Source organism: Leptinotarsa decemlineata, unplaced genomic scaffold (genome assembly GCF_025532065.1).
Source record: "Leptinotarsa decemlineata unplaced genomic scaffold, Ldec_3_MD MMD2_P_RNA_scaffold_5, whole genome shotgun sequence".
Classification (NCBI taxonomy): Eukaryota; Metazoa; Arthropoda; class Insecta; order Coleoptera; family Chrysomelidae; genus Leptinotarsa; species Leptinotarsa decemlineata.
This window is the reverse complement of record NW_027412532.1, coordinates 3,355,145-3,367,612: the sequence shown is the minus strand read 5'-3', so window position 1 is coordinate 3,367,612 and position 12,468 is coordinate 3,355,145. Positions and strand designations below refer to the sequence as shown.

At 34.5% G+C, this 12,468-nt stretch overlaps 1 protein-coding gene across 1 annotated transcript; it reads right to left on the bottom strand.

The window, feature by feature from the left end:
* Positions 1 to 1,839: 1,839 nt before the first annotated feature.
* Positions 1,840 to 10,729, bottom strand: LOC111510917 (uncharacterized). Its single transcript, XM_074169252.1, has 3 exons — positions 10,584 to 10,729; positions 8,924 to 9,159; positions 1,840 to 3,624 (listed from the first exon to the last, which is right to left on the bottom strand). Exons 1-3 carry the CDS (start codon positions 10,615 to 10,617, stop codon positions 3,127 to 3,129), a joined length of 768 nt encoding a protein of 255 aa, XP_074025353.1. The 5' UTR covers positions 10,618 to 10,729; the 3' UTR covers positions 1,840 to 3,126.
* Positions 10,730 to 12,468: the final 1,739 nt, after the last annotated feature.

The following is a 12,468-nucleotide window of genomic DNA, read 5'->3' as shown; positions in this document are numbered from 1 at the left end:
TGGCTCCCGTATTCTGCTTTGCCTCTCTGCTGTTCTCAGCTTCCGCATTTGGTTTTCCATCTCTATTGTATCCAACTACGTTTCTGACCGGCTTCCATGTACGTGGTTGAAATTCTGCAACCCTAGCTCCCCTATGAGACCTACGAAAATCTGATCGACCCCTACTCTGATTGTTTCTTGGACAATCCCTTGCCCAATGATCTGCTTGTTGGCACACATAACATCCATTACTGTATTCGGGTTGAACTCTGCGACAGTCTCTGGAGAAATGACCTGGTTTTCCGCATGAATAACAATTCTTTCCTAGAAGTGGATTATTTTTGTTCCTATAATCTCTGGAGCCTCTATATTCATCTCTATTGTTATCCGTGGTATCGACCCTCAATTCCCTAGACCAATGTTCAGACTTTCCACCACAAGCCTGGCACTCGCCCTGCTTATCTACTGCCGAAATTTTCAAGTTCGCACATCTTCCTTGGACCATCATAAGGGTTGTTTCCTGTAACTTAACTAACTCCTCAGCCTTCTCCAAATCCAAATTTTTCTCACTCAACAATAAAACGCCAGTTTCTTTCATAAGGTCCTTTCGCAGCCCCACCTTGAATTGATTCAGGATAAGTTCTCGATTCTTCCTTTTTATCCCAGCTTCCTCGCCAGCGTCAGCTCCTGCTAAATCTTCCTTTAGTAAGGCAGACCCTAAAATTCTTAACCTAGTACAAAATGACGACACATCTTCGTCATGTCGTTGAAAACATTTACTTAAATTCCACTGATTTTCGCCTGGTAATTGGAATGGGGTAAATTTTTTTATGAATTTATTCTTAAGATCAGTAAAATTTAACGTGTCCAACTGCGCATCCGATTTAAAATAATTATAGGCGTCACCAACAAGCTTGAATTTAAATAACTGAAGGGTTTCGTCCTCCGACCAATTATCCAGTCTTGCACGCAACTGTAATTTCTCAAAATACCTTACAACCTCTTTTCCTGAAAAATCATCTAAAGTTGCCGCGATCATACCTAGCGAATAGTGGGTTGCCACTCTAACAGGTGTTGGCGTGGGTGTAACCCCTGATACACCTTCTTTATTATTCATTTCGATAATCGGAATGAGTATCGAACTAGAAACTATATATTTTTTGGACTCCTTGCCAAACTTCGAGTAAAATATATATGTATAGGCACAAGTCGGGTTATTTGTAGGGTTCCCTTTTCTATGTTGATAAACCTAACTGACTTCTACTGTATCTTATCAACCAAAAAAAATTAACGCAAAATATTATTATTTTTTCTTTCTGGACCTCCTTCTTTCACCCTCTCAAATAAAATCTACCATTCAAATAAAATAATATATCTTTCTGATAAAGTTAATCCTACCGATCTTTTTCTTTCACTCCCTCAAATAAAATAATCCCCTTCAAATAAAATAATATCCCACCGCTGCCACCACTGTAATAAATGACCGTCTGGTCTGAATTGGCGATCCCTATATAAGTACTACTATGAATATATAATAATCATCTCAGTATTTACTCGCACCAGAAATATTCACCCCCCTGTATATGGGATCGTTCAGCCGAAGGTATTTATTTTCTTAATTTAGTTTGGTAGCGTAAGAGTTGCTGCCACCAGATCAGAAAAAGTTTGAAATCCGTCCTGATCACACGGATTGAGAATTAGTAGGCAACTTGGTCAACAGTTGACTTTTTCCTACCTTCTAATCTTCGTGGAGAAATGGCTTGGTTATGCCACCAATTATATCCTCAGAGGCTGGATTCGGCCACGGCTTAAATGCGTGGTCTATTAGGGGTTTGAGGAAATGAAATAATATTAGCAAAGTTTTCACAAACCAACTTTATTGATGAGTAAAGTTGGCAGAATAATCGGATTAACAATAGAATAAAATTAAATGAACAAAAATTAATACTGAACGTTATTTACACTATATAAAAGAGAAAGAAATAAATAATTATAACCATGAACAAACTGACAGGAGTATTCCTTTGAAAATTGAGGTAACTTCACTTATACCAATTAAAATACAACTCTGAGAAGTTATCAAGAGACCCACTTAATCGCTCCTCTCTGTATAACGTAGGAAATTACTATGACCTATAATAATCTAATAAAATGAAAAGGGAACCCGATTCGTAGCTATATTATTATGGTAAATGTTCAGTAATCCTCTAGGTGCCAAGTCGAAAATATAGTCCACATAAGCATGCAATAACATCTACACTATATATCAGAATTGTTTAAAATACGCTCACCAAAATTATCGTAGACGGACTCCCCTGAAAACTCCAACGAAAGCCACTATTTCCCCAAAAACTCTTAACAGAAACTCGGAAAAATCTCTAAATCACTAAATTGAATAAACCCGCGAATACTACCAAAACCCAATTAGTGTCACTTCTCTAAACAGTGACTTGAAATATCTCAATATTTCAATTCACTCAAAATTTCCAGCTACCGTAGGAAATTCAACTGGATTCACCAAATCTCCGCGCACCACTGACTTAAATCTTTCCAAAAAAACCTCACCACCTTTACTATGTTAGGGGATGTAAGTAATGTTATCCCAGAAAATTCTAACCAATCAGAAAGTTTGAAATTGTTTCTAAGACTGGTACTCTTTTCGCCACCTCATGGTCCGGCGAATAAGTCCTCAAGAATTCACGTCTAGTTCCCGACATTTCTAATGTCGTGAGTCTACTACTGATATATAGATGTCACTGCAAGGGTCATTTTTGGATATTTTCTTTGCTGTCTCGAATAAAACATATGTAGATTAGCCACTTGGGTGGCTTCATTTTATCTTGTCGTTAAATTTAGAGCTCATAAGATAAATTGCGATATTTATTATACGTTTGAGTGTTTTCTGACTTTTATTCTAAATGGGGTATACAGACTGGATGACATATTTTCGACCCTTAACGAAAGATAATGAAATGAATTATGGGGTTGAATGTTACAAAATATCGAATTTCTTAGTATCAAGCAGTTAATTTTAACGACTTTTTTTCTTTAAATGGCTTGGTTCTGTTGGCCTTAAGGTTATTTCTGAAAGATGATAAGGTTCCCTTTTCATACGAAAACACATGTGTTTTGGTATTTAAAATTCAACTAAAAATATAATAAATCCAACTTATTACATTTGAATCGCACTTCTGAGGTTCGGTTTGTTTCCTCCAGAACACTAGCAAACGACTTTCCATCGAAAAAGAGATCCTTGAAGAATACCGTAGCTGCAAGCTCCCACCTCGCTGACCTGCCAATCGCCTGCGACTGAGGTGCAGTAAACAGCGCAGCTACCAGTTTTGGCACTGGCTCTAACTTCAGCTCTGTCCCATCGAGGGACTCCTTGACGTTTTCTCCGAGATACAACCTTCTGGCAACTTCCGTCGTCACTTCACAAATCGTGAAACCGATGCCTCTGCGTCCAAATTCTGGAAGGGTTGCTAAGAACATCAGCTCCAACAAACAGTCCACTTTGCAGTGCTCGAACAGATCGCAGCTGGCGTCAGCTTCATACATGAACTGGATCAATCTTCGTGACAGGGGACTCTTACATGACTTGGAGAATTCAGCAAAGAAGGAGTCGTCTTCAGGGTTGCCTGGAACCTGAGAATGTTATGAAAATAAATTATACATAATGTCTTCTATGCGATCCAATTTTTTTTGTAGACAACACGTTCAGTTGAGATAGTGTTATAAATTTGATCTCACTTTACGTTAAAATCTTTGGTCATCAGGTTAGGTTAGGTCAAAAGTGAGTGGACCTCTTCGTCCCTCCACGGCAACTTGCAGGGGTTTATTATGCCTTACACCTATTCAAACTCGACCCAATGAACCCAGCTTTTCGACAAAACTTATTAGTTTATCTTTCAGATCAGATAGTAGAAGTGTGGTTCTACCGAACCCCGAAAACCTGATTCGGTCTCTGCATATGATGTTTCAGATGACAGTGACCTGTAAGGAGACCTGTTAGACATCGTAGTTCATCTCTACTGTAGCCCAACAACTGTTTGGTTTCAATCTTCGAAGGGTGGAAGAACACCTTGGAGTGAGCCAATCCTGGTAGATTTTGCAATGTTTGGTTGGCAAAACTTAAAGCAATGCCGATGACAGGTTCTGGTCCGATGAAGCTACTTACAGCACCCTCCTTTACAAGGGGGTCAGCAGCCAGAGACAATTTGTTAAGTCTTCCTATCGAGGAGAGTCGTTTTTGGCAATTTGCTACCAACTTAGGCGTTGCTCGGTAGGAGCCAAGAGCTTCCAACGCCGCTTGACTGTCCAACAAAATTTTTATCATTAGACAGATAGATTTGTTTGGTCGGACTACGTGAATATATTCATGACAAGTCTCCAATATAGAGCACCATATATTTTTCTCACAGGTTTCTCAGTAATTTTGTTGAGGTCTTCATGTAAACCTTTAGTGAGCGTCTTGATGGGCAGAACCCATGTATCGAGGGGCAAATCTTTGAATCCGATTTTGAAGTAGACTGTGTTAATTACTCTATCTGATGAATCTTCTGACCATAATTCCTTGATAACTTCTGCGAACGAATTGATTAAAACACCTTTCATACTAGAAATACTAGTATGAAAATACCACAAAGATCTGACCAAGTGAGTTTGTCACATTGCTTGGATTCTTTCACAAGAGATGAAACTCTGGATGGAGATGAAAAACCAAAGTGTTCGAGGTGCAAGCAAAGGAAAAAATGTACAAAGTTCTTATCAATCTATAAGTTTCCCTGTATTTTAGTAATTCATTTGAAAAGATTCTCTCCGACGGTAAGGTTCAGAGGCAAATTGAATGTTTCCATTGACTTTCCTTCAGATGGATTAGATATGAGCAGTTATGCAGCAGACAATGTGGCTCCTTGTCGTTATAATCTATATGCACTTTCAAATCACAGTGGGACTACTCACAACGGACCTTACACAGCATATTGCAGAAACCCATATAGTGGCACGTGGCATGAATACAACGATTCACACGTGTTCCCAATTTCGCCAAAATCACTTGTGAGCAATGAGGCATATGTCCTCTTTTATGAGGGAGGGAACGAAGCAGCACCTTTGATGTGATTTTTTTTCTTCTTTCCTTTTTTTTATAATCTTAGTTCTTTAAATTGATTTGTATTTCAAGACAAGACTAAACATTATTGAAAAAATAATAGATATTTTAATTTCATGCAATTAAATACGGATTCTATTATAAATACATTTGAATAAAAATAATGAAAGATAATTCTACAAACAGTAGGTACATGATAGATAATATATCAAATACAAGTATGGATAATTTCATTGAGATTTGATTGTAATTATTCTTTTAGAACATAAAAGCAATGTTTGAATGCCTTCTCCATTATAATTTTTCTATTTTTTTAAAGATCAATACAAACTTTGATTTGATCCACAAAATAGACTTTCCTTCAAAATTCGAAATTGAAGTTTGTTTCAAGTAGTAGCTTTTACTCTTTTCTCATTATTAGAACATTGAATTAGTATTCGTTAAAAGTATCGTGCTAAATCAGTAAAATGCGATTAAGAATAATTTGCCGAGGGCAAGGGGGTCCACGCTCTTTGAACCTCTCCGATATTCATTCTATCCTGCGTCGATGACGTTTCCCCCACTCCCGTTTGAGCTAGAATCCGCCTTGTTCATCTACCAAACTTAGAGGCAGTTTTTGACAAAAAAATACACATGATTGTGAAAAGGGGAAGGGGGTGGTCTATAATATCAGTACGTACCACTATATAAAGGGTTGGGGTTGAAAAGATGCTAAAAACATCACTCAATTGATGTACCTTGAAAGATTGAATTGAATTGTAATTGTATTCCATAAAGAAGTTTGACTATGTTCTATAGTCTAGTTTCCGTAAATATGTACAGAGGGATGTTGAACAGAATGACAATATGATTATTAATTATAAATATCTATATCTCATTTAAATTGAAAGGGTATATCTAAAGAAATGAACTTCAAACTTCAAACCAGTCTTCAAGCCACAGTAGGTTGAATGGACTGACGCCTATCAGAAAACAACTACTTCCCTGGCTAATACCACGAAGGGCGTTGGATTATATCCGACAGATTGAGATAGATGGAGTGACATTTTGTGATGTTCGCTCCAACTTCGGAAGAGGAATGAAATACTCTGAAATAATTCCGATTTTCAATTGTGGAATATCATTGACTTCAGGTCGATGATGGTCATTATCTTGCACTGACGAGTGGCTAATGAGCCCGAAACCGGTCTGCGAGTGTGCCCGTTTCAAAAGGTCGACTCTTTCAGTTGTATTGCCAATTGCAGCAAATTTTCTGTGATGATTCCTGCACTGACGTCTGTGGGATATAATCCAACGCCCTTCGTGGTATTAGCCAGGGAAGTATACCTAAGTGTCCCTATACCTAAATCGTCAAGTTTTCTTAATACAGCCGTTTTTGTGGAAAAATAGTTATTCACGTTTTACCTACAAGTGTTGAAAGTGGCATTTTATTTTGTGAGTGGAGATTATTGCAAAACGAGCGTCAGCAAGTGGAGCAAACTCACGAGCAAAATAAAATCACTTTAAACAAATGTTTTTTGTATAACGTTACTGCTGATAATAAAAAAAAATATAGGGTCCATGGGATTTGAACACATTTTGTAACCTTACAAACTTCCTCTCGTTCATTGATGTTAGTTCAGGATACATTTGGTTGAATTTTTTACACGTTCTGACAATGATTTGATCACTTTGTTCATGTGTATAATAAATAATTTCATATGAACTTCGTTTGAATAATCGATATTTGCATTCATTTTGGAAGATGATTCGAAACAACGTCGATAACTCTTTGTAAATTACTTATAAAAGTAACCGAACTGCTATAAGCTTGATAATTCCACTGCTATCTAAATCCAAATTCTAAAAAAAAAAAATAATGTTTCTAGAAGAAGCGACTTTATTGAGAAAACTTGACGATTTAGGTATAGGGACATGATATATCATCTTGAAGCATTTTTCACCATCTTTCAATTTACTGAGTAATATACAGGGGGTTTTATTTGAAAAAATGAACTTTTGACTACTTTTATGCACAATGGAAATAATAGTAATTTTAGCACGCCCTGTATGATATGGAGTAGATTTCTTGGTGTTATTTGAATATTTCGAGTTTGTCCAAACTATCATCGAAATATCATCTTTTCATGAATTGAGAGTAATGATGTAATACATTTCAATTAACGCTATGTTTTGGACCATATTTTGCACAATTTATTTTTTATCTCGAAAACAGATAGAGATAGGTATAGGACATTATTAACAAAAAAGTATTAAAATACCAGAGCGATTCCAAAAAGTTATTAATATATGGGGTGTTCTATTTAAAAAAATAAAGTTGCTAGGACTTTTTGATGGAAGTGGCAACGCCGCAATGCTGAAAATATTTTAGATCGATAGAACAGGTAAGGAAATGTGAGAGCTGAAATTTTCAGAAAAATCATGCTTTGCGTTTTCCAGAAACGTCTAACCTACCATCGACCGTGAATCACGCTGTATATTGAAAAGTTTTTCATGAAAATAAATAACTAATGAAAAGTATAACAGTAGTTGTATTGTGAACATAACCTGCCAGCATGTTTATGTAAAAATCAACCAACAATTGATTGATGGATTGACTGATATAACCTAAAACTATGAACTCAAGGAAATTGCAATTGATAATACAGAACTATGAATATTGCAAAAAAATCACTTATCAGAAAGCTTTGGCTACTTCTTAAGAACCGTTTCAATATTTCGTTGGTTCTTTCAAATTTTCGATCAGTATTACATCAAAAATATTTGTGGAGAATTAGAGTAATTTGAAATTATCTGCTTTTAGACGAAAAGCTGAAATACTCAAGATCAGAATCGCTAATAAATTCAAACCTATTCAAAATGGAATTGATAGAGATTAATATGTGCTACGTAATTTATCACTTCACAAACCTGTTGATGAAAAGATAAAAAAATATTTGAGTATTTAACGTCTGAACATTGTGAAACTAGATGCTCTCGAAGGGATCAAGACATTAATTTTCCTGAAAAGAACAAATATTTAGTGGCTTTTAATAGAATTATATCTCAATCTGGAGACATTTCCTATATGTATAGGGTCTTTCATTAAGTTAAAAAAAAATCTGTTATTTTTTCTATCTTCACGGCCCGAAATTTCCCAACTTTTCCAAGTCGATAAAACAGGGAAAAGTTGTGAATTTTGTAAAATTGTCACTTCAAAATTTGTGGACTGTTCAGGACTGTTCTCTTACTTGGGAGAAATTAAACTTTTTTGAAATTTTCAAACAACTCAGAATTTCAAAGTATGGTATCTCCAAATTATGCATGTTGGAAAATCACAACCTTCTCCTGGTTCTTTCCCTTTTCTTATCACCTCTCCCTTTCTTTTCTCTCATTTTTATTTTTAATTTTTATTCATTTTTTACTATTATTTTTTTCTATCTTCACGGCCTAAAATTTCCCAACATTTTCCCAAGTCGAAAAAGCAGGGGGGATGCTCCCCCCATCCCCCCATGGCGATGGCCCCACTACTACTCCATCTTAATACTAAAAATATTGGAATCTTTCAAAATTGACTTCCTCCTTCCTTTCTTTGAAAGATTCCCACATTTTTGGTATCAAGATGGAGTAGTAGAAACCCAAAAGCTTCCTTTTCCTAACATCTAGGGTGATTTGGCAAAAACAGACTGGATAACTGATAACTAATTTGACAGATGTAGCTTCATCAATTGTCAAAGTTCCCAAATCCCTGTCGGAAGAGCCTATATAATAATCGTCTGCCTATCCCCGCTATAATGTAACTTTTTAAAACATGACAATTCAAAAATAAAATAATCATGCTTTTGCGATACATACCTGCAACTTGTTTATTGCAACAGCACATACTGTGTTGGTATTTTTCTCAACTGCAATAACTGACACACCATCTTCAGCCACACACAAACAAAGTTTGTTCAGTTCTGCTACAGCTTTTTTGTCACTAGCTAAGTTTATTGCTCTGCAAATACTTTCTCTAGGATAAAACCCCTTTTCTAATACCTTAATGGCTCCTTCTATGTATTCTGTAGTCAACGACATGTAGAGAATGCTACCTGAAACAGTGTATTGTATTGTTATACAGAATGTTTAGAAACTTCCTGGGAATCGCATAGTGAAAAGTTGCACCTCGTTAATCCTCGGTTTGCGCATATTCATACTTTGAAGAATTATAGTCCATCAGAAAATCCATCTTTATTCAATTTATATTATCAGGTAGCATTTTTACCCAATTTATTTTATCAGATACATCACAAAAGTTCATTCATCTATCATTAAAAAAATATATGGTTGTTTTTATCTAATTGTTCACTATTGAAGAAATAAAGTGAAAGTATATTTGTTAATAACAAAAGAAAAGCGAATAGAATTATTAAAAAATGATGATTTGGTAATATTGATATTGACTGGCAAAAATAAATAGGTTTTAAAACAAGTGGGTAATGTGCTTTTATGCAATACAAGTTTTTTTCCGAAAACCATTTTTTGAAATCATATTGGACCCTCAGATCTCCAGGAAAATCAACCATCTTTTAAAAAATGCATTTGCTGTAAGAATTTTTTCAACAATAAAAATGAAAATAGAAAAAAACATATCAATGTAGCTTTCATCAATGAAAACAAACCAATAAAATATTTGATGAACATTTTTGAAACGCTTTATTTATATTTTTGATCAATTCAATATTTATGATTGTTCATAAATAGTTCAAAAAATGTTTCAGTAAGGATCTCCTCGGAAATCCGAAAATATATCTCCATGACAGAAAAAACTGGCTTCAGTTTTGGTATCTATCATGGTTTTCATGTATCTTAAACTTCAACCTGGAAAAAATTATAAATTAACAAAAGTATAATTCAGAGAAGCGCTAATTTTGACAGCTTTTTGTTAAATCTGTTATCCGCCTAGAATCATTCTTTAATATTCATGGGTTGAAATATTTTATTTTGTTCAAACAATCTTGAAAATATCTGCAATGGTTCATGAGATATTTGTAGAAAACGACCCCTTATTTTTTTGTTCAACTGAATTGTTTGTTTATTGAAGTCGAAAAGTGGGGCTCTCATTTCGTTCGAAAATTAGGGTCCTTCAAAGTTCTAAAGAAGGTCATATTCCACCTCTTCAGCACAAAAGAGAGGTTGATCGAAGTTCTACCTTGCTTTATACTCTTTTCTTAAAAGTTCAGTCTTTTTCCATGAAAAAAAAATTGTCAGAGCTGTTGTCTGGTAACGTAATTGTTCAAAGAACAGATTTCGGGTTAAACATTTACTTAGGTATTATTGCTTCGCTCGAATATCAAAAATGGGATTGTTTTACGAAGCCATATCAAAAAAAATACGAGACCTGCAGTGATGGTACAAAATATGACATCATTGACATTAAGCTGTTTTAGTACAATCATTAATTTTCGCATGCTTTCCACACTGGCTTGTCTAACGCATAGTCATTATGTTGAAAAACTAAATTAGATTCACTCACCATCCTTACTCCTAGCCCAAATTCTTGGAGCCATTGTTTTCTTCCTACTCAGTTCAATGCCTAAATGATTTATATACTTATTTTGTATTATTATGAGTTAATATAACCTTTGCTACTTGGGTGTATCACTATAAGATAATAAAAATAATATATATTCAATAACTGAACAGTTGTTGTGCTATTGCACTTACCAACTCATCAAAATATACTGCTATACACAATTCCATCCTTCAATCTCATACATCCCATCAGCTTGGGGTTCATGAACAATAGAAAATTTTTATTCAACAATAGAGAACTGCAAGAATCATCCCTTACTGAAAATATGTGCTTAATGAATAATACATCTAAGTCGAAATTACTAATATTTGGTCCAAAAAATCACAGAGAGGTTGACAAACAACAACTCAATATTAGTATAGGTTCTAATATATTGGAAATTGTGAAGGAAGCAAACAATCTTGGGGTGACTATAGACAGTGATCTCCGATTTGATTCCCATGTGAATAAACTAATTCAGAAAGCTTACCTCTCACTCAAGTTGATTTACGGAAATCGAAAATTCCTCTCAAAAAACACAAAAATTACTGTATGTGATAGTCTCGTTCTTTCATCTTTGAACTATGCAGATGTATTCTATGGACCTAGCCTCACAATAAGGAACAAGAAAAGACTTCAAAAGATTCATGGGGTACGTAGAAGGAACAGAATCTCATCAAAGCTGTCAGAAACTTGTTGGCTCAATATGGAAAACCATATTGTCGTTACACTCAGCGTGTTTCTATCATAATGGTATCTGCAATAAAATTCCGACCTATCTATTTGATACAATTACTGTTCGGACTGACGTACACAACTTGAATGTAAGGCATAAAGGGTTATTAACTCCTCCGATACACATTCATGAATTTTTCAAACGATAATTTACGTATCAGATATGCAACGTTTACAATAAACGTCCCCATCATTTAAAACATTTCAAAATAGGTATTTTTAGGCAAAAATTGAAAATTGAAGTACTAAGTAAACAAACTTGAATACTCAATAGTTTATTCATATATATATATATATATATATATATATATATATATATATATATATACATATATATATATATATATATATATATATATATATATATATATATATATACATATATATATATATATATATATATATATATATATATATATTTGTTTTGTTTTATCGGAATGCTGATTAATATCAGGTGTATGATGTATTACTTTTTCTATTTTTCTATACATAGATGTGTAGATCATGCAAAGAAGCAACTTTCAGGCACAAACTGGAAGAAACCCTCCTGAAACAGCTACTTTCATATAAATATTGAATTACACGCAAGAGAAAAATATCTTTCGAAACAAATACTTTTATATGAACACTGAATTATACAGAAGATACTTTTCTCTACTCAGTTTGTATTCCAAACATTCTTTATGGAATAAAATCAGATATCATTCATGAGTATCATATCATGAGTTCTACTTTAAATGAATGGTAACGAATTGCACTTACATGGAACACTGTCATCCTCACTGGTATACATCGATGTTTCGCCTCAACACACTTGACCTAAGGCTCTTCAGTACCAAATTGGATAACATTATAGAAAAATCGTAATTCATTCATGAATTACGATTTTTTATGTCACGGAATAAGTTTGATCTACTTATGTCATTGATGACATCCTAATGACATTCATTCACCTATTTGAATAAATCCCAGCCAAGAGGAATCTTATTTGAATTGAAGGGGTTATATTTTTAGGAGCGATTAATTTTTGGGAAAGAAAGTTTTTGGCTTTCTACTACTTGATACAAAAAAATGTGGGAATCTTCCAAAGAAAGGAAGGAAGTAGCTGTTT

Bases quoted from the DNA above. Each gene is read 5' to 3' on its own strand.
- LOC111510917 (XM_074169252.1), bottom strand. From the start codon at position 10,617: ATGGCTCCAAGAATTTGGGCTAGGAGTAAGGATG. The intron at 9,160-10,583 runs GTGAGTGAATCT...ACACTGTTTCAG, and splicing joins TTGGGCTAGGAGTAAGGATG to GTAGCATTCTCTACATGTCG. The intron at 3,625-8,923 runs GTATGTATCGCA...TAACATTCTCAG, and splicing joins TTGCAATAAACAAGTTGCAG to GTTCCAGGCAACCCTGAAGA.